The sequence below is a fragment of the Lagopus leucura genome, unplaced genomic scaffold (genome assembly GCF_019238085.1).
Source record: "Lagopus leucura isolate 7727_CA_CO unplaced genomic scaffold, USGS_WTPT01 Super-Scaffold_739, whole genome shotgun sequence".
NCBI classification, from domain to species: domain Eukaryota; kingdom Metazoa; phylum Chordata; class Aves; order Galliformes; family Phasianidae; genus Lagopus; species Lagopus leucura.
Window position 1 is genome coordinate 10055200 of NW_024962255.1, and position 23253 is coordinate 10078452.

The 23253-nt window shown below is 36.6% G+C and overlaps 1 protein-coding gene across 3 annotated transcripts in view; it reads left to right on the top strand.

Annotated features, from left to right (window-relative positions):
* MYPN (myopalladin) overlaps nucleotides 1-18894 on the top strand; it is a 69609-nt gene extending 50715 nt beyond the window's left edge. For all 3 annotated transcript variants that reach the window (XM_042862867.1, XM_042862866.1, XM_042862868.1), the window contains 8 exons: nucleotides 5024-5245; nucleotides 5751-5900; nucleotides 7102-7181; nucleotides 7613-7742; nucleotides 9143-9350; nucleotides 10042-10207; nucleotides 12717-12850; nucleotides 14363-18894. In XM_042862867.1, the coding sequence (XP_042718801.1) occupies nucleotides 5024-5245; nucleotides 5751-5900; nucleotides 7102-7181; nucleotides 7613-7742; nucleotides 9143-9350; nucleotides 10042-10207; nucleotides 12717-12850; nucleotides 14363-14532 (1260 nt within the window). In that variant the 3' untranslated portion in view covers nucleotides 14533-18894. The remainder of the gene's footprint in view (nucleotides 1-5023; nucleotides 5246-5750; nucleotides 5901-7101; nucleotides 7182-7612; nucleotides 7743-9142; nucleotides 9351-10041; nucleotides 10208-12716; nucleotides 12851-14362) is intronic.
* Nucleotides 18895-23253: the final 4359 nt, after the last annotated feature.

The following is a 23253-nucleotide window of genomic DNA, read 5'->3' on the forward strand; positions in this document are numbered from 1 at the left end:
GGAGAAAAAAAATACAGATACAAAGAGGGACATGGAGAGAAAGAAGACTCTCCTGCCTAAGGAACTAGGACAAATACCTGGATTCTTCTCCTTGCTCCAGTGGTTATTTCAGTATTTATGCACAAAGAGAGCAATAACTTCCCCGTCCATTCATCTCTACCTCCATAATGCCTTAATAGAACAGAGCTTAGAGGTTCCTCTTGGGAACCAAGTTTGAAACAAAACATCCAAGACTCATAAGATCAGTGAGCATCCAGGCCACTGTGCTATTTGATGAGCAAGGAGCACAGCCACTATAATGTGCACTTCCCCAAATTTTCACTCTAGTCCATTGAGCCTTTCACCTTCCTTGCAAATAAGGTATCTTCACAACATTCAATCGGAATATACCACGTAAAAACAAGACTAAGCATGGGAAGAAAGGGGCAGACAATTTTAGGACATTTTGGCAAATTGAAAAAAATATATAGATCTGTAATGAAAAGTGATCATTCTAAATGGCTGGTTAAAGACATTTAGTCTTCACACAAGTGGGACAAAAAGAGGAAATTATGCTTTGTGGACAAATCCTAGAAATGAATGACATCATCTCCTTTAAAATTTGCTACACAAGTAATATACAATAGAAAATGGAGGTAAAATAAACCTCAGCATTCTGTACAATGATAAAATTAAAGGAATTAGTTGTGCAAAAATAAAGACTAAAGTATTATGCCTCTTTTAAACCATTTTTTCCCCAGAAAAAGAATATTAAGTTGTGCCCACATATCTATGTCATTTCCTGTGAAGAACATCACGTGGCACTGCTCTTTGGTGTGTTATGTAAGACCCAGACTGCCTTACTTCTAGGGCAAAGAGTAAAGCTATAGCTGTTTAGAAAATAATGCCATTATTCCCAGCCACCATATGTATATTCTTTACTTCTGCTAATGAATACTTCACAATTAATTTGAGAGTTGAATGTATACAGGGTTTGTCCAAAAATTTTTAGATCATTAAATAGCATGGCCTCTAAAACTGTATGCAGAACCTAGTTGATCACACAGACCACATCACCACTAACACTACAACACAGAATCATTTCCTTGTAGTTCCCATACTAAGTCAGCATCAGAAAGGTCTCAAGAATCACAAAGAAGTCTGTTCCTTGGAGCATAATAATTATACTTAATTCAAGCATTCCAAAAATCCTGCTCAAAAATATACCCATCATATACTGAAGACAGCAAATGCAGGTAATTTTGGACTATAGGTGGGAATTAAGTCCCATGGAATCCTTATTGAAGCTTGTTTGCTCTAAACTAGAAATGAAAAGGGATTTAAGAACCCAAAGAAATTATGAGACCCTGGTATTAATAGGCTTAAACTCCCAATAATCATAGCAGTGAGTACTTAAACAATCACTTGCAGATGGCTTCTTGAGACCTTGATCTAATCAACAAAGTACAGATACTTTCATTTCTGGTAAGGATCCTGGCTTGAAGAACTCATCACCTAGGGGAGGAATCTTGAGCTGCTCATGCTCTCAAGCTGATAAGCTTGTGGCAGTTGGAGAAATAAACTTAATTTGCCTTTTCTTCTGTTTTCATCTTGTTCAATCACTTTGAGCTGATCTGTATTTTGACAATTGTCTGTGTACCACAGATGAATAGCTAGACTCTTCAAGTATTCATATTCACATGTGGATACTATGACATTTGTGCTCTGTGCCATGTAAGAAGACCAAAATAAATCATTTCCAAGTAATAAATTGCTTGAGTGATAATGATCAGTGATTAGCTGTTTTTTATCCTGACTTCCAGGGCAGTGGTATGGGGGAAGACATAGAGGGAACCCAAACTAAAAAGGAGACTTCAGTCAAAAGACTTTAAAGCCAAGTTGTTACAGCTTGGAAACAGACACTAAGATGCAATATATGCCAGCTTCTTAGACAAATTGTTAACTGGATTTAGAATAATTCTGCCAAAAAGCCAATCTAATATAAGTTACAACACTGAGATTGAACTGGGGAACTTGTATGGAATTGGCAATGAGTGGTAATCAGAATAAAACCTTTATATAGTGTATCTGAATCATCATTCAATAAAACTTCTCTAACCTTTACATCAGTAGTAATTTCCACGATTACTTGACCGCAACATCTTTACATTTCACAGAAGTTGCCAAAATGTAGCTGGCTCTCTATGTTTTTGACCCAGAAGCAGAGCTGGAACCTTTGTACTCATTCCCTTAGTCTCTTCAGTATGCTGAACTCTAGCCCAGTATTAACAACGTACCCACTGACCAAATTGATTTGTTCTGTTCTTGTTCACTTGACAAAACACTTGTGTAAATCACATCAGCACACTTTGCCCTACTACGCTTATGTAAACATATTCAGAAATAGTTTTATGGCTTATGTGATGAAAACAGTTCTTCAGAAAGCCGTATTAACAGGCATATTCTGTCCTTGATAATCCTAGAAGGAAATCTATCACCTATGAAAAAAATTATGAAGATTATGTTCCGTATGCATTTCTCCTTATTTCAGGGATTTCTGTTCTTTAAAGGAAGTTTAATGTAACTGTTTTGATCTATGTATGCTGGTGTTAAAATTTTAAACAGCAGTGTTAATTTAGCCTTGTTGGTTTATGTGAAAACATACAAACATATGTATGCACACTATCAACACATTTAAAAGACTAAGAGCGAAGTATAAATATAATACACTGCAAGAATCCTAATATTTTACAATAAAAAATGTTATATATGCCCTTGATTATAAGTCCTTAAAACAGGCAGTCCAAACACATGCAGTCAGCCCATATAATTCCCAGGCCAGAAACTGTCTTTTCATCTGCATGAAAAGATAATCACTCTTGTGGCTTCCATAGACAAAGATGCAGAAGCCAGTGAGAAGAGCCCAGTGTTGATGGAGACAACCTGTTTCAGTGCCTTATCATCAATAATTTCTTCCTTATTTTTAATACTTTTAAATCTTCATTCATTTTGTTCTAATCTGAGCTCAGAGGCCTTATAAGAGTGTAAAGTCACCATGGATTTACCGTGTCTAGTTTCTGAGGTGACAGATTTGTGGGTTACCTCACCTCCTGTTCATCAGCCCTGTTGCCCTTGAAAAGTACTTAGCAGTACCAAAGTTCTAGACATAACAAGTTAGAAACATAAAGCCAGACAGCATTTCTGATATAATTATGCTATCATATCAGCAATATCCAGAAATAGTTACACAATTGTTAAAGGTTCTTTACATAAAAAGAACTAACACATTTAAACAGGTAGGCTACCACACCTGCTATATTTTATCATGTGACTGATCATTGGTTGAAGGGAAAGAAAGAGATTACATCTAGCTTAATTAGTCCTTAATTAGCATACACATTTCCAAAGGCCACACAGCATGTGAAAGCACTGAAAATAATTTTGTTCTTAGATTCTATTATATATAGAGTCAATAGGTCCTATTGGCTGACCCAGGGAAAAAAAATATCCTCTCTCAGAAGAAATTTTTTTTCCACAGACTTTGCTCTCTGCTGCTAAGGAGTGCATGAGCAATGTCAAGGAATATATTTAAAAGTTCTCAAGGGAGTGGAAGGGAAAAAGCCTCCAAATATGTTTTCCAGTACATTGGCTGCCACAAAATTTACATCTGAATTACTTAGTTTATGGGAGACTAGAATCAAAATATGGCTGCAGTACCTTCTGGTGACCAAGATGCTTCTTAAAACATAGGAGTCACTCCCAGATTCTTACTTGATTCCTGAAAACATGCAGAGCTTTTCTTAGTATCAAGGCTAAAAGACTGATTGCTTAACTTTCCCCTTAGAACACTATAACTGGCTCTTGCTATCTAAAGGGAAAAATGATCGTATTGGTTGAACAGAAATCAGATTTTTACTGTCTTGACTGATATCAAAATTTGATCTATTAAAGTGATTTTTTGAGCCACGCTGTGTGAAACAAACAAAAAAAGATCAACATTTGAAACTTAATTGTTTCAAATCATTTGCTGACCAGCAGCAGCTGATCTGCCCACAAAGCAAACAAAGCCTACCAAGAAAGTGGATGGTACCACCTACTGGCTGACTTCCACTCTGTCGTGAATGTCTTACACATTCACACAGATTTTATTTTTTATTTTTTTTAATGACTTAAGTAAGATATTCTCGCAGCTGTCTGTGTTAGTGTAACTAAGAAACATCTGCTCCCACACAAGTCCATTCAGGTCTATCTGTAGTGCTTCACAATGCCCAGGATAAACACAGGTATGGTATTACAAACTGAACCTGGTAGTTAATGTGAAGATTAATGTCATAGCAACACATTTAATCAAATATTTCTTGGTCTTGACATGAGACCTTCTAGTGCAGAACAGTGCTGCTAAGAATGAGAGTGTCTAGATGACATCAAGGGATTATGGAAGATGCTCATAATAACAAAAAACTATCTGTAAGAAGTCATTTATATAGAGATATACTAGTGTCCTATCTATTCAGTGCTCTAAGGGTTTACGGGCTTACGTTTTGCTTTCTCTGCTACAGCAGTTAGGAACTTGTCAGGTTTTATCCTGAAGGTAAAGTACTCCAAAAACATTTGACATTTTTGCCAGCTTTCTCTTTTAGTAGGTATGCTATGCCTTATTTAGCTCTCAATTGAAATACGTAGCAGTATTCATTTAAATAACTAGCAGGTGACTAATTTTTGAGTTCCTTAAAAATTCTGTTTCAAAGTTCTTTTTTTGATCAATGGTGTAAAACTATTTAGACTTTTCTTGGGAATTTTGAGAAATGATTTTTTTTTTTTTTTTACTGCCTTAGAATATACTTAGTTTCATTAGTTAAATTTCGCAGACTCCAAGTGCAGTGAGAATCCACGTCTGCAGAATAAATTCAGACTTTTTCAGAAGTCTTAGTTTTGTAGGCTTTTTTATTTTCACCCATTTATCGTTAATCCAAAAGTGCAAATGACTGAAAATACCACATAACATGACTCATCTTGTTCAGATGCTATGCCTCTCACTCTGCAGGAATACAGGATTTCAAGTTTTGAGCAGAGGCTGATGAATGAAATAGAATTTCGCCTTGAACGTACCCCTGTGGATGAATCAGATGATGAAATTCAGCATGAGGAAATCCCTACAGGCAAATACATAGCGCCCATCTTTGACAAGAGACTCAAGCATTTCCGGGTCACGGAAGGATCTCCTATCACATTCACTTGCAAAATTGTTGGGATACCTGTTCCCAAGGTAAGTCATTCTCAACATTAGCAGTAAAGGAATACATAAAAAAAAAAAAAAAAAAACAACCACCTGATATTTCCTGCACATCTCTGGAAAGTTGCACTGGGAAGAACATATTTCTGTGAAGAGAGCTCTAACGCAAGTTATTTCCCCCAAACTGCTAAAGTAGCAATACCTGCTCCTGAGCCTGGATGCACTGTATGGACTGCATCACAACCACATTACTTCAAGACAATGTCATAAAAACAAAAAAAAACTTCTTGAAAAGATGAGAGCTGATCTGAGGTAACCAAAAGAGCCTGACAATCCCAGCTGTATGAAGGAGCCATACAACTTTCTCAGTTCAGCCTGGAATCATTTTATTTCACATTGTGACCCATCTGTAAGTTTTTTTAAAGATTCTAAAATTTGTACAAGCAACTGGCAAGATCCTGTCATGTTTTTAATCTGTTGCTACGGTCACTATTTCACTTCAGAGCAAGCATAAGCCACTGTTTTTTCCCCTCATCAGATATACTGGTTCAAGGATGGCAAGCAGATTTCAAAGAAAAACACGCATTTCAAAATGAGCAGAGAAGAAGATGGAACATGTTCTTTACATATTGAAGCTTCTACTAATGATGACGATGGCAACTATACTATTATGGCTGCAAACCCACAAGTAAGGCATTTTATTTTCCTCCTTTAAAAACACTTGCTTTGTGTATATGTTAGGAGCATAAATCAGGCCATCTAGTCTGAGTGGCGACCATATCAAAATTCAGATTTTTCAGATTCTTCAATCACTAACGGCATTTCTTCACATAGTAACTCCTGTCCTACTTCTGACATCCTCACCCTGCCATTGCATTCAGATATCTTTTGAGATATGGTGACAAGGCAGTCATAATGTTTCAGGCAGAAAGGGTAGAGCAAGGAAAAACAAATAAAATCAAGTCTGAAATCCTTACTAAACAACTATTCTTTATCTAGGCTGCAAAAATATGGAACTGCAAATAGTCTTCTGCTCCAAACTACTCCCCTTCACTCTGTGCTAGTTCAGCTTGCTATTTAGTAGTACAGACAACTACATCAGGCAGCTTCTTCCAGTTGAAGTTTTCCCCTGAATTCTGAATTATACTTCCACCCAACTATTCCTCAGTTTCCACATGGCTGCACAGACAAAAAAAATTACACTAGTACAAAGTCAGTATCAGACAGTACCTGTGGAAATACAGCAGCAGGAACAAACGAGTAGGGACAGATGCTACTGAAGCTGGTGTAATGCTGTGATAGAAAGCACAGCAATGATAGCACTGTAGCAAAGTTCTAGGCTGCAGTAAGGATATGCTCAAATGCAGCAGCTTCGGGCACAGAAATAAAGGAAACAAGCTCCTTACCACTAGAAAGCCTCAGGTACACAGGGATCTCTATCAAGGTACCCCCCCCCACCTCCACTGCAAACCCTTAAATGAAGTCTGGGAAGCAGTGGATCCTGGCTCCATCTGTTCTCAGGTTACTCAGGTGGACTGCATGCACCTCAGCTCCCCTGGGTTGGCCCTGCCTTCCCACCAGGTGCTCAATCACTGGCTCAAGCCGTGACTTAGCATTTCCACTACAGCTGATTTACATAGAGTTGTTGCTAAATGTATTGTTGCAGCCTTGAAGAGTTGGAGGAACACATCACTCTAAGCAGACAAAGGGACCCCTGCCTTATCTGCAGTCCAACGCACGTTGATAGAACTTGCTTCTAAAAAGCAATTATACTTACTTTGCACATAACAAAAATAAATTCTAATGCATTGTAAATATTAAATATTTGTGCTTTACAATTGAATGAACTATTAACCAACTATTAATTCTTTTTCCAATGTGATTTGCAGGGAAGAGTAAGTTGTTCAGGCCACTTGATGGTTCAGAGTATCCCTGTTCGGGGCCGACTATCAACACTTCAGCCTCACAGGTAAAGGCATTCAAAATAAGTGGCAGCTATATCTCAACACGTTCTATTTCATTTCTCAACCCAAGTGTGAAAATAATGGCAGCATTTCCCTCCCAGTATCTCAGTTCTAGAAAGTAACGTTTTTGAAGGTCATCTTCAAACAGTGGGGTAAGCTATTATTTCACTTGTTGCACTGGAGTTAGAGGAAAGGGTTGGATTAGAAAGATGAAATTCAGCCAAAAAAGGCAAAAAGAAAGAAAGAGCAGCTTGGAAACCCAATGATACTATATGATATAGTTCATTTGATAATCTCTCTAATGCAATCTATGCATTTCTGTCTGCCCTTTAATTTAGCTCAAGCTATCTTCATACTCTTCTACAATTTTCTTCTTTATTCAACATTAAAAAAGGATTTGGCTTCCAAATGTATACACACAGTTTTTGTGTTGTAGAGCACGTTCCCGGGTGCCAGAAGGAGGAGACAAAGAAGCAGTTCAAGAACGCTTTTTCAGACCCTACTTTCTACAGGCTCCAGGTGACATGGTAGCACATGAAGGGCGACTTTGCAGGCTGGATTGTAAGGTATTAACTCTACTCTCTGTTCTTTTTTATTTTTTTTATCCCTGCTTCTATATGTGTATTGTTAAGTATTTTTATTGCTAGCATGATCACTTTATGTTAAAGTTTTAATACTTCCAAGTTTAAAATTATGTCTTATTGCCATTCTCTCTGAACTGATTCAGGGGATTTCTTTTCAGTACATGCTATATGGTATGAAGAACGCAAAGAATACAATCCCCAAAAAACAAAGGTTCAGTTAGGGGGTTGTTCAGACTGCTAGATTTGTTCACTATGTCCTTTGTCTTTATTTCCAGATTCTTGAACTTAATCCATAATAACGTAAATTCACAAGAAAAGAGTGTTCAGCAGATTGTGTTCTGTTCAAAATAGTGTTCCCATTGCATTAGACTGAAGATTAATACTCCTGAAAAAGAGGGAACAAAGCCCAGTTCATTTTATGCTTCCCTAGCTTGAAACATCCCAATTTACATATTCAAATCCCCACATAACAGAGTTGTCACAGGTTACAGTGTGCATAATGAGCATCCACTTATTAAGCAGTATAAAGAAATTTGTCTGCTCCAACACAGATTGGTAGGTCCTCTATATCCCAGTAGCACAAACAAGAAGGTGCTGGTAGTGCTGACCCTGACCTCTTTGAAGCTCCAAAATGTCTCCTACTCTGAAGAGAGTAGAAGCTATAGAACAGATGTTAATACTTCCCTGAAGATGAATAAGGTCAATTACTACTTAATTTATAATGTGAAGTTTGCCAGGGAACGTGCCAAAGAATTTAGCTATTCTTAGCTCTGCTATCCAGGCAGAGCTTGTGAAGCCTTAAAGCATGTCTGGTATTGCACAGACCTGGAAGAAAGCAGTTCTCGTTCAGGCAAATTCCACTTCCTTCTTTTCTTAGTTTGTAGAGTATTGTATGCAAATAAATATTTTGGACATGAGCAAGTACTTTTATCTGTTAGAAAGATCTTGAAAAGTATAATACAGTCTACTTTCTAAAATGCTTCATTTTGTTACAAAGCATGCAGCTTAACAGCTACAAATAACCTATATTTTTCACCAAAAATTATGAAATACAAAGACATTTGTATAAAATACTTTTTAATGTCTGTTAAAATGAGTGGGTTTGATTTACAATCATCAACTACAACCAAAAAAGTAGCATATGCTTAGGATGGAATCTGATTATATAATCAAGTTTTGTCCTTTCTGACTAAGAAAAATATGGGCATTTTAATGTATGTTTCTCCTGAGATTTGTTTTTCGCTTTTATCCTTTTTGGAACTAATCAGCAAAAAACAGAAGCTGACGCATTATTCAGATTGCATCTGAATTCAAGCTCACCCATTAACTTAATAAAATATGCCAGTTTGACATTTGCCTCTATTTATTTCATTGCCTGTTAGGTGAGTGGATTACCAACGCCAGACCTGACGTGGCTTCTGAATGGCAAACCTGTGCTACCAGACGGTACCCACAAGATGCTGGTCAGAGAGACTGGAGTTCACTCTTTGCTTATTGATCCTCTCTCACAAAATGATGCTGGAACTTATACTTGCCTTGCCACTAATAAAACAGGACAAAATTCATTTAGTCTGGAGCTGACTGTTGTAGGTAAGAATCATTGGAAAACTACTCGCAGTACTGCTGTTATTTTCAGAAATCCCCTGCCTAATCTATCTACCTAAAAGTATAAAAAAATAGTTAATTCACTTATAGTGGAGCTGTTAAACAGCAGTGTTACAGCTGCAGGAGGCAAATGGACCTGGTAGATACATTCCTATTACTAGCAGAGGCCTGTAAGAATTCTGAATCTTCATTACTTTACTTCTTTTCCCTTGGAAAAATAACATTCTTAATTTTCATCACAGAAAATGCCAGGAATCTGAATTCATAAAATATGTATAGTCTTCTAGATGCCTTTTCCAGTTTCATTGATTTTAACAGTATATTTGAATAATAGAAATTCAAATTTGAGTGTTTTTCTATAATAAAGCCTTGCAAGGTGTAAGCTATTGAAATCAATAGATTGGGCATTAATTTCCTGCTATGGTAGTAGGTTTAGACCCAATGCCTACATACATGCATACATTCTTTAATGAACAACAGCTCTGCATGTTACTTGTTATATGTTCTCTTACAGAGCCTACAGTCATGGCTTTTCACTTTCCTTCCACTATCGCATTAAAAAAATTGCAGCCTATTTCACTACCACAGTTTTTTATTTCGTTCTTCTACATTGTTCAATGACAATCAGAATCAGAATACAGTATCTATTGTTCACTAGTTCTGTTTCTTTTTCCAGCGAAGGAAGTAAAAAAAGCGCCCATGTTTTTGGAGAAGCTTCAGAACTGTGGTGTTCCTGAAGGGTACCCAGTCAGATTAGAGTGCAGGGTTGTGGGAATGCCACCTCCTGTGTTTTACTGGAAGAAGGATAATGAAACCATCCCATCAAACAGAGAGAGAATGAGGTACTGTAACAGCATATCCATAATTGAAGTTTCTTGTAGCCAGACCAACTGTTTTTATCACACAGCTTTTTACTGAAACAGGTGTTGCTCTTCTTAAAACTATTTCTCCCACATAACGTTTTAAAATGCTGGCTTCACTGTGTGACATGAAGAGCTATGTCCTTGGTACAGAAAAAGGCATGGAGCATAATGTGCCAATGCCTCAGAGGGTAGCAATAAGCCTTTTGGGCCACAGGCGTGATAAATATCTTGTTATTGAATTTATTACAGTATTTTTTCATGGGCTTTAGCAGCTTCTTTGCTCTCTAAACTATTTTTTCCCCAGTTAAGCTCTAAATATAAATGAATTCAAACTCAACAATTAGATTATGGTATGAATGCTACACAGCATGGAATAACTGAGAGCTTAGCACATCAGATATGGAAGTCGATAACAAAGCTTGGTCACAAACACAGGCAAAGGCTTTGATCCTCTCTTAAAAGATGCAACAGTGATCAGGTTCAGCTCTTCCATTCAAATACATTGATATTTTTTATTTTTCAAAAAACTTATTAGTGTTTGCAGCTGTGATTAAAAAAATTGTTTGTTTGCTTAAAATGGTTGATACTTCAGCACAAATATGATTTTAGTTGGCTCCAACTACTGATCTTATGCAGACATTGACCGTTTGCTATCAACTACAAAAAGCACTACATTTTCACATATGTAGCTTGCAGTCTCTCTGCAAAGAAAGCTGACTCAGCAGCAGCATTTGTTGTGACAGGAAAGTTTACTTGATCCAATCTTCCAGTGAGTTTTGGGCTCCTCACTACAAGAAAGACGTTGAGGTGCTGGAGTGTATCCAGAGAAGGGCAACGAAGGTATGAAGGGTGTGGAGCATATGCCTTATGGGGAGCGGCTGAAGGAACTGGGATTGTTTAGTCTGGAGAGGAAAGAGGTTCAGATCAGACCTTATTGCTCTCTACAACGCCCTGAAAGGAGGTTGTGACAAGGGAGTTGGTTTCTTCTCTCAGGTAACAGCAACGGGATGAGAGGTAATGGCCTCAAGTTATGCCAGGGAAGGTTCAGGTTGGATATTAGGAAAAAATTCTTTCCACGAGAGTGGTCAAATATTGGAATAGGCTGCTCAGGGAAGTGCTAGTCACTATCCCTGGAGGTTCAAGAAGCACGTAGATGTCATGCTTAGGGACTGTATAACCAAGATGTTATAATTGCAATATAATCAAAAGAGTAAGGCAAAAGCAAACAAGGATCACAAAAGAGAATAAGTAGAAGAGCTTACCCTTGGGTTGAGCTCACTAGAAGATATCAAAGAGGAGGATCTCCAGAAGAGATCCTTCCCCTCTGGTAGCCAGCTCTTAAATAGGTCCAGGAGGGGTGGAGCCTGGCTCCACCCCTTCCGGTAGCACAGGTGAATTGCCTTCACCTGTGCTCCTCTGGCTGACTCAAGGCTCACCTCAGGTGATCAATCAGAGGTTCAGGCCGTGACTCAGCAGTTCCCATACAGGGACATGGGTTAGTGGGAATGGTGGTGATGGGTTGACAGTTAGACTAGATGATCTTAGAGGACTTTTCCAACCTTAATGATTCTATGGATCCAAAAGACCTTCTTTTGTATTAAGATATAGACACTCATGAGTTTCTGTACTACTCTGTCTTAGCATAAAGCAAATTATGTAGTGCTGATAGCAGAGGCTGAATGTTCCTGTTATTAGGAGCTGCCTAATGCACAAATTGTCCTCTTTACCTGAAATTTTGTATTTTGGCATTTCATTCCAGTTTACATGAAAGCATAATATCAAATTTCAAAACATCCTCCAATTTCAAACATGCTGATGTGCTTATCTCCCACTTCTTCCCTTATATCAAGGGAAACATTTGAACTGATAAAACAACCAACCACAGCCTGGAGAACAGAGGAACCTCAGTTCTCTGATATATTATCAAATGTTATTTTTTCCTGAGAACTGTGGCCAAAAAGTCACAGTCTGCTTAAGAGCAAATGAAAAAGAGGCAATAATGAAACAAATTTCACTCTGAATGTTGTCCAAATTAATCTTCAAGATTTTGCCTTTCAGGCATTTCTCTTGGAATGGAAAAGGGTGCCATGAGGAAATTTGACTAGCTCTGATTACTGTTGTGAAAATACCACAACTTTGTACAAATGTTATTCTTCTAGATTCTGTGCTTGAAAAAAAGATACAGTATGACTCACCAGCAGCTTTGCTGGGGCTTATTTCACTGGAATTCAATAAGCAATTCCAATATTAGCACATACAGAATAAAAACACCATGGCTTTTCACAGCTGAAAGGAGCAAGAATAGATTTCAGCTGCTCAGATTATTGTCTGGGGCTATCCTGGAAGTCTATTGAGTGTAAAGGTCACAGTCTGTTCTTTAGGAACAGAAGTTGTGATTTTTTTATTTCATAGCGGATATACACATTGCAAAATCTCAGAGATGACATGCTCCTGACAAATTCTAAGCCTAAAAAACTTGTTTTCCCAGCATGCACCAAGATACAACAGGGTATGTCTGCCTTCTGATTCAGCCTGCCAGGAAAGCAGATGCTGGCTGGTATACCTTGTCTGCAAAAAACGAAGCTGGTATTGTCTCTTGTACTGCTAGACTTGACATATATGGTAAGTACTGGCTAGTAAATAAATCAGAATTTATTTTCAGTGACAGTCCTAGCTCTCAACTAATTCTTTGCTCTTATGTTCCCAGTTTTGCCATGGATTAGACATTACGCTATCACTGCATGGCTCCATTTTAACATGGCCACCAGGAGGAGATAGAGCAATGCAGTTAAATTATGAGATTACTTGCCATTCAACTGATGTGGGACAGGAGAAACGTTGTACAATATTTTTTACTTCTGCTTTCCACCTTCCATAGACACATAGAAGTACAATAAATGTGTATTCAGATTAAACCTTACCTCTGTTCCTTTAGAGGCAAATAGTAGTGCTTCTGCACTGAGCTGAGAAAGAATAACAAATTGCACATTTAAAAGCCCCTTCTTTCAGGGAGCCTAAGTAATGCAAGCTAGCTAAGATGATAATGTGCTGATTGAAGACTCAGAACGCTTAAGCCTAGTTCAAGAACTATGGCACAATATTTAACTTCTCTGTATCTATGCAAGATGCATATACTAGCTAAGGTAATTTGTATACATCAACAAAAAAAAACTTTGATTACTTAAGCAGTAAAAATAAAAAGAAGACAGGGTTATATCCATGCCCTCAAAAATAGTTTTCAATCTTGCTTTTTTATTAAAAAAAAAAAAAAAAAAAAGTGGAATAATAAAACTTATCAGGGATAACCGTAGGTCATCAGCGCATCTCTGTACGTTTTCTGCCATCTTGTGGTGACACAAACAACAGTAATTCAATAATCAAGAGAGCTGAGCAGAGATTGATTCAAAAACAAACATACAGAATGAAAAGTAATTCCCCAGGTGTCTAATTGTGGGGAGACAGAAGCTAAGGTTTTATATGAAGGATGAACACTAAAAGCCAAAAAAAAGAAAAAAGGGGGGGGGAGGAGTCAGAAATGTGTCCTGATTCCAGCTGTATTTTCTTAAGAGTCTACATGTCTTGTATGCCAGAATGACAGAAAGTACTTTTCTTCATGCTATTTCAAGTGAAGGTGTGCTCTAGTATTTACAGTTCTGTTTGTAAAGAATGAAGTACAATAGTGAGAGTATTGATTTCAAAAATAAATACCACCAGAAGAAAAGCCAGAAAGAAAAGTCCTCCAAGGGATGGAATAGTACAGAATGATAGTTACTTCCCGTTTGTTTATCTCTGCTCATGCTGTAATGTGTCTTTTCTTTTGCTTGCAAGAGCTTGGGGAAAGCTTACAGATTAAATGGTTCATTTGTGGACTTACTGAATTTCATGTAAACGTTCCTATTGAATTGAAAAGGGGTGGAAATTTGTCTATTAATATTTTAATAAAAGTACTCAATGTAAACTATACAGATGGCAATATTTGAAGGAACAGACTCTAAGACAGGGAACAAACTGCTGTGTTCCCTTCGAGGATGTTGGAAGGAACTTAGACTTAGCAGTTGTGCACATTGACTTCTGTTGTTTCATTGCTAATTTATTCAGAGGTTTATGCAGCCTGTTCTGTTTTTGTTGCTTCAGCTCAGTGGCATCATCAAATTCCACAACAAATAAAGCTTCGACCTGGGAGTAGCCGGTATGCAAACCTTACTGGCCAAGGACTCGACATGTATTCTGGCTTCCCAGCTACTGAAAGCCCTGTGTTGTTTTCATCCCCAACTCAAAAGATGGTGGAAAGCGATGAACTTTGAAACGGGCAGATGAACAATGGTTCCAGTTACACTTGCAGAAATACTAGAACTGAAAAAAATAAAGAGGTACAAGTCAAGATGCTCAAGGTTTACAAGCAACCTCTTTGTAATTAAGTGTACTGCTGCTGCAGATTTTGCAAGTAACATATACAAGACTTCTGCATAGTATTTTTCTGCAGGATAATTGTGGTATGGAGTGTTGTGCAATAAATTCAGTACTGTGTAGTTTGCTAAGAATTACATAGTAAACATAGTTTTCAGCACTTAAAAGCCAATACCACTTCTACTGCTAGAATTAAAGCTACCCTCCTGTAGCAAGCTACATTAAGGATTGATGATGTTTTGCTGGAATACTGCCCAGTGAAAACACTGATATTACAATAACAATAATCCTGAATGAGGGTAAACAACATGACTTTGAATGTAATTCTAAAAATTAAAAAAAAAAAAAAAAGCCAGATAATCACAAAGCACAAGTACAAGGAAAAAGATGTAACTCATTTTTATATATGATTAAGCCAGATAATCTTATAATTGCTGAACTCAAGTCTAGATAAGTATAGAATTCCATGTAGGTACAGCTGTATACCTTATATATTTATATTTGTGTGCGTGTGTATACTCCATGAACTGTGTACTCATGGTATAATGACCATAAAGTAAGGTATAGGACATGTGCCCAGGGCTCTAACATAGGACACTAATCTTCCTGTAGTCTGAAGCATGTTCTGTAGAACTCATAGCTGAAACTATTTTCCAGATGTGCTTTGTATTTTATTTTTTTTTTTCCTTACACTGGTAGCAATTCTCTGCTTTTGAACATAAACTCATACCAAGCTTGTAACTTCAGAGTTTTCAAATATCAGTCTCTTTCTTCCCATTTTTAATGTGACTGAAAGAAAAGTATCTACCACATACCTCATTTTTTCCTCTAACTGAAAAGGAATTATGATCTGCTGGAAATCAGCAATTTCATCAATATTTAGGAAACAATGACAAGTATGGCTTCTACTATTAAGACAGAAAATTTCATTAATAGACAAAAATCTATGGACTTAAATTCTATTATAAATAATAGGAGTATATAAGAATCTAATGAAGATGCAACAGAAGGTGTTAAGAACACTTAATTGATTTAAATACATTTAGCATCTGCACAGTTGTACAGCATTTAGAATCTGTGAGTATCTAAGATTATTTCTTGCCTCTTTAAGTTACTGTTATCCCTCTTCTTTGGACAAGTAAAATTAAAAGATGAAAAATGAAAAGAAAAATTAACAGATACTATTGGGTTAGATCCTATTTGGACTTCTTGCAAAGTTAAAAGTGTAACTTAACTTACAAATGCAAAGAAAACAATGAGGAATTATCTTAAGAGCAGAAGGATACTGGATATGGACAGAGACTTGAGAAAGAGAAAGCCTTTCATTCCTGATTTCCTACAAAAGCAACTTAATGATATCACTGACTCTTGGTTCCCTGAAGATTCATGGGAAGTGAATATACTGTACTATTCCATTTCCTGTGTGAGTACCACAACGCACATCACAAAACCACCATAATATAAACTCACCATTATAACTTCCCTGCTTTTGTTAGAAATCTCAGTTATGATTCACCCCAGACTGAGCAGATCAGGAAGCTAAAACATATTCTTATCCTGATAGACAATACCAGAAACAGTTACTTCAGTGAGAAAGGAGAAATGCCAGTTGTTGCTGATGTTGTATCTCCTTTCCAGCAAGTAAGATACGACTAATTGGTATGAAAAGCAGTATGTTAACTCAAGTGGATTTCAGTTACGAGGTGCTCAGTGTAAGACAAACTGTGGGCCTCTGGAATAGAGAAACCCTTATTCCTCTAATCTTCACTTGTTTTCAGGATGGCTCAGTAAGTCAAAGTTGGTTTAAAAAAAAATAGTAAAATAATAATTAAAAAATTCCCATGTTTGTAAATACTCTTGAGAAAATAATCCAAAGAAAGTTATTGGATTTTATTTAATTCAGTGCTGTTGGGAAGGATGAGAGGAAATTAAGAAAGAAAGACATGAAAGATCTAATTCCAGTCTTTTCACTACTTCATGTCAGAACTGAAAACTGGATTTTGACCCAAAGTATTCAAAATTGGCTATCATTCCTCAGACTTTGTTAGTCAAGCTCTTTTCCTCTTTAGAATACAACAGTGGGCCCCTTACCTAGCTTTAAGGGGTTGGATGATTTCCTGAGGTTCCTTCCAACCTGAGTCATCCTATAATGTCCTACATTATTTTACTTTCCTCTGCCTGTCTGAATGTCCTGTATGGATAAAGTTTCCTATTGACTGAGTAGAAACTAAGAAATCAAGCAGGCACAAGCTTCTCCTTTGGGCTGTGGTATATCCCACTACGCAATTCTAGCAAGAAGGGTAAGCATGCTATCTGATATTTTTTACATAGTTTAAAAAAATAGTACCTATTATTTGCAAATACTTGGTTACCAGTTCTAGAATCATACCTCTGAATATTACTGACATTAGTAGTGATTCTCACATTTCAGACATCATGTCCAAAAAGTTGGCACAAACCAAAAGACAGAGAGCACAGATAACATCTCTCATGACTTACATAATTATAATTTGAGCAGACAAGCTGAAGGATAAGTGCTACATTTTTTCTAAACGTACTTTTTGTTCTTGTTGTTGAGGCAGACAAAAGCTACTGCTTTTCCCAGAAATCTGTATAAGAAAGATTAATTCTAAGTCATTAAATAAGAGGACCCTGCAGATTCACAGCAAAGTAGGCTACAGAGTGCATCACCAAAATCTGTCACCTGAACTATAAATATTCTCTCTTTGGCAGTATTTATTTGCAGAAGGATCGAATTTTTATCCATCACACTTCCCTACATAATGTGTAAGTCAGAGAAATTACTTTCAGTGCATCTGACATAAATAAAATCAGAATCTGATCTCAAGTAAATAGTCTGTAGTCATTAACTTTTGCTTTTTAATTGCTACAGAACATTTGTCCTTTGCATATTCTGAGCCTAGACAATGAGTGTGTAAACAAAGCTTAGTGAATGGATGTAAATGCTGTTAATTAGCAGTACTAATGTGCTCATCATTAAGAAGATGCAAAAATGATGCTTATATTGTTGACTGATGGAAAAGCCAATGGGAAAAATTGCTTGTGTAAGCAGTAGAGACAACACTGAGTTGTCACAAAACTTGATGTTGTTAGAGTTCATGTGCCATGAGGGTATCATACTGTGTCAAGAGGCACTACACGCTATGCAGTTGTGCTCTCTTCCTGAACAGCTTGACTTGTCATTGTTTTTGTTCAATTGAATAGCTGATTTGATTTCACACTAACATGATATTTCATTCTCTTATTTAGGGCAGGCTCCTGCAACAATAAAAATCAATGTTAGAGCATTTACTGGAATCAGTGTTAGCTATTATCTTCCAAAAGTCCATTAAATCACAACACTGTGAAACATAACATTGTATCAATGAGATACAGAAATATTCATTTTTGTAAATTCTCAGTAGCAGATCATTTTTCTGATTCAGATGCTTGTAGGTTTACTTAATTTCTTATTCCCTTCCAGTCCTGTTTTTGTATGTGACCAGATGCACAATACATTTCAAAGAATGGCAGAAATAACTTCTTTTCTGTGATTCTAAAAAGCAGAAGGATTATCTTTGCTTTAAATTTTTGGCCCACCTTGGTGCAGACACAGTCCTCAACAGCTTCATGTAACAGTTTGCATTAATACCAATAGACTTCTCGCCTTAAAACAGCTAGACTGAGATAATTTGTTTGCATGCAGACAATGGAACATACCTACTGAATGATTCCCGTACACTAGTGTGAAGAGGAGAGCACACAATCTAAATTATAAAAATCGAGCCTGCAGCCTCTTTCATAATGTCTAAGCAGTTGCCAATTGCAACTGTTTACAGTAACAGATATTGCGAAGAAACAAATCTGAAATCAGAGTTACTAAAAGAACTGTGCTCTTACTGCTACAAGGTTAAAAAAAACATTCATTTCAAGACAGTGTCTCCATACAAAATTATTAGTAAGACCTAATTAATTTTTAATTGTTAAATATTGAATGAGTGATTCACTGTTATTTGTATTAGAAATAGTATGGCGACTATGTTTACTTTGAGCCTCAAAATTCTATTTTATATTTTTTTCTTGATTAAAGTTGATATTTTTTATTTTTTGATCCAAAGTCATTCTCTATGGAAAAATAGTGCTAACATCAGTTTTAAAGTACATTAAGTGCATACAAAAGGAAGAAACAAATGCCCAAATGTTCAGGAATGTATCTCTTTTCATTTCACCTTAAATAAATGCTTCAGAGTTGCATACAAGAGTGTGTCCTTGATGTGTTCAAGCAATTGCAAGTGTGGAGCAAAACCAGAGGTTTCTACAGAACTTAGCTGTGACAGGTAATGAAATTAATGCATTTAGGCTTACATTATTTGGAAGAAAATCATAAAGTACTGTCAAGTCAGGGATATGGTAGATATGATGCTAGCACATAGGTGTGACGTACAGTTGCTCTTTTTTCTAAACAGTTTGCTCTTGTTTTAAGTTACACTTTCTTCATCCAATAAATTCTCAATCAAATTTTAAAAGAGCAAGTTTTCTCAGTGGAACCAGAGCAGAAGCTAAGGAGTCTTCAGGACAATCTGAATGTTCAAAACATCTGTAGGGTTGTCAGATTATCAGCATCTTGCACAATTCATCCCCAACACCCATATTTGGGCATATCCTTCTATTTTACAGACTGGCAGAGATGAACTCCATTGTGTCTCATAAATTCTTGTACCATGTTGCTTCACGTTCAGCCAGCACCCACACAACACCCACAGAAATGCCCAGTTATTGGATCTAGGACCAAAGCTCCTCTGTGTGTAAGTAGGGCACTGGAGAGTGTTACAGAAGACTTATTATTTCAGCCTTTAGCTCTGTATCCAGTTCTTCAATAAGAGAAAAATTGAATGAAGCTGCAGAAGCAAAACTAATACTACAAAGAAGATGGATTTTATAGTCTTGACAACAGGAAAAAAAAAAAAAGGTTCATTCTATTACATTTGCTGATCTTGATTTTACTGTCCCATTTAACCATGTTTCCACCATTCCTGCACGGACTGATTCTTGTGTACATCTGTAACTGCTAGATCAGAGGCAATGTTCATAAGAACATTTTAGCCCTGTTACAGCCCCATGAGCTAAAGCAGCTCCCACATGTAATATCACTTCTTCTGAGCAGTAAAAGCTGCTTATAATAATGCCTTCATACTTCAACTCCGTTATAGATACGAAGAACTAACATCGTACAAATAATCCTTGGGCCATACATGCTACAGATTTGAGTGGAGGTCTCCATTTATTTCAATGTGAAATTATGTTCAGAAACAGACCATTCACTAAGATTATACCATCTTCTAACAATATGTGACTACTTTTTTTCTTTTTTAAATAAAGAAATGGAGAATATCAAAGACATTTTGAAATTTTGAAAAACTGACTGTGGATTTCAGACTGCAGGAAGCCATTCTAACACGGACTTCTCTTTTTATTATTTGGAGTTACATATGCAGACATCTTAAGCAAATTCTGTGTAAGTTCAGATTTACTTTGCATGTTAATTTCTGTACAAATGAAAACTGAACAACAAATTGGAAAAAACCTATAGTATACAAAATACTAAAATGTATTATTTAGAAAATATTTGAATATTATACATATGGGTTTTGCTTTGGGTTTTTTTTAAAAACTATGTTTTCTTGACACTTAATTAAATTTAAAAACATTAAGCTTTCTTTTTTAAATGAAATCAAATGTCTTTAATATCTATGTAGAGGAAGCATTGGACTGTTTCTTCAATGAATAAATGTGTTTTTGTTCTCAGTGCATTTGCTTTATTTCCTGGGTATTTTAAAGAGATGCAACAGCTTAGCAAAAGGAAACTTTTAAAAATTCTTAATGAGTTTATAAAGTCTAGATAAAGCCATTCCTAAATTAAAACTGAGAATTGCATCTATATTGCCAGCCAAAATCTGTATTGCCAATATATGCAATGATACTCATATCTTAAGGCAGAAGCTTATTTTGAAAGATTAAGAACATGGCAGGAAATCATGTTCTTTTTAATTTCTGCCTAGCGAATCAGATCACGGCAGTAACTTCACTGAAGATTTCACTACAGAAGTTCTACTTAACAGGGTGAAGAAAACACAGCTAAAATTTTTAAAAAAGCAAGAAACAAACAAACAAAACCTAACTATATCCATGCTTCCCCATGCAAAATAGTTGCAATGTCACTGACCTTACAAGGCTATAACTAGAGCTAGCAACATCTTTATTTTTCATAATGCATGTACTGCAGCACCATTTAGGCATTCCAGTCAAGAACTGAGCTTTGTTCTTTATATGTGTAATGGTACTGAATGGTCTGTGCTTAAAAATGGTGCAGCAGAAAAGAGAGACCTAGAAAGCTGGAATTAATTGAAGCGATAAGACACAGCCACTGGTAGCCGCAATAGCTAGGCAGGAAGAAATCACTGCCTTTTTGTTGCTAACATACTTTTATGGAACACACTACCCTAGTTCCATTTCCAGACCAAGAAAAGTCACTGCATTTGAAAACATCTCTCCAGTTCAAATTGAAAAATAACTCTGGCCACCTTGAAAGAAAAAATAAAAAAAGCGAAAAGATTCAAAGAATCATAAGAATAAGACCACCTGTGCTAGCTCAAAGAGTAAAGAGCAGGATGCAGTTTGAACCTTCTAGAAGAATAGAGGTTAATTTCCCACAGATAGTTCATTTGAACTGCACACTGAATTTCAATAGTGAAAACGTGTTTAGCAAGCAACAAGTATGTAATGAAGAAATAATTTCTGATCCTCTGTGTGTTCATAATGTAACTCTAGAACTATTATGTACTAATATTACAAAAAGAAATATTTCAGGCTTGCACTTCTCCCTGGGACAGAAATCTGTAAGCAGAAAAAATTCTACACATAAGAACACATCAAGCTCTGCACATCTGAAGTCATTTGGAGGCAGACTGGAAGCAATAATTTATTGGGGGGAAGTGGGGCCATGTCTTAAGGACTAGTACAGAGGAAGGGTCACAGTTATTATCTGACAAGCATCAAACAGCCAGTGGAAAATAAATACTCTGGAGCAATGATGAAATTCATGTTAAATGGTCAAGTGATGGTTTCACAGAGTCGCTGAAATATTAGCGAAGAAAAGCAATCAAGAGAAGCCAATGACTTCCTGGATGGTTACTGAGTTTGAGACATCTAAACCGCAGCTTGCTCTTCACATTGCAGTCAAAAAGAACTTTTCATGTTTAAAACTATCTCCTCCAGAAGAGCTCTGACAGATAATACATAAACAGCTATGAAGAACTTACTCTACTGCCATCAGTGCTGTAATAAACTAGAAATCCCAACTTCCAACTCAACACTGCACACTCCCCCCCCAAAAAAAATTACTGAATTACCACACCATTCTGTAAAAGCCTATTTCAGTCACTAATTAAATAGTTACGAATTATTATTTGTTAAAAAAGAATTAGACAGTTCTCACTAGCAAAATCAAATTTAAGAAAATGAGGATTGTATTATTCAATGGCACAGGCTGATCTATAAAGCATTCAAAAGGCTATCCTCTGCACTGAAGTGCTTTTTAAGGCTTCACTTTCAATTGTTAACAGTTCAGGCAACACAACCACAGATTTGGCTTGCTCCTCTTTGTGTGAGCTTACCATCGTTTAAACATTCACATCACAAAAACATTCACTGTTCTTGTGACTATTTCTGTCATCACATTATCTACTATTAGTACTATTATTACTGTTAGTAGTGTATTACAATGCTGAATGGGAAAAACAAAACGGATGAAACATTGTGGTTATATACTTTTACGTATGCTACATATAAACTGCAACATCACATCCCAAAAATAAAATTATATACCAGCAGTGCAGAAACACATTGGTACAGTTCTTGTACACTGCCCTGGTGTTTTACTTTCATATAAATTTTTACACTCCCCACATAGGGCTTAGAAGTCTATTTCTCACTAAGCCAAGATCTCCGTGTCACAGAATTCTACAGACTATTTGCTTTATGTTCCTGTTTCAGGATGGAAAAATCCATTGCTGTGCAAGCAGTGCAGTTAACACAATTTCTGCCCAAATTTTACACTAATAAATTAGTCTAGGATGGCACATCATTCATAACATTTATTTGAGGACTGCATTGATTATACATGAATACAACAAAAAACTTCTTTAACGTGAGGGTAACAGAGCACTGGAACAGGCTGCCCAAAGAGGCTGCGAAGTCTCCTCCTCTGGAAATATTCAAAACCTGCCTGGATTGCCAACTTATGCAACCTACTGAAGGGAAACTGCTTCAGCAAGGGATAGAGCTTGGCAATCTCCAGAGGTCCCTTCAAGCCTCTACAATTCTGTGATGCAGAGAAATTGGTCACTTAACAATAACAAATTTTCCAGCGGTATTAACTCAAGTGCGTAACAAACAACTACTTCTATTCTCTCTGTATAAACTTCTGTCAAGAATCAGCAAATAACATGACTTCGTATTCCCAGAAGGCTGAAACTACATAAAGAGCAAATGTAATTCAAAAGAAAAAGCCCACATTTTAATAATTACCCAAATCACTACTGAACTTAGAAAAGCCAAAA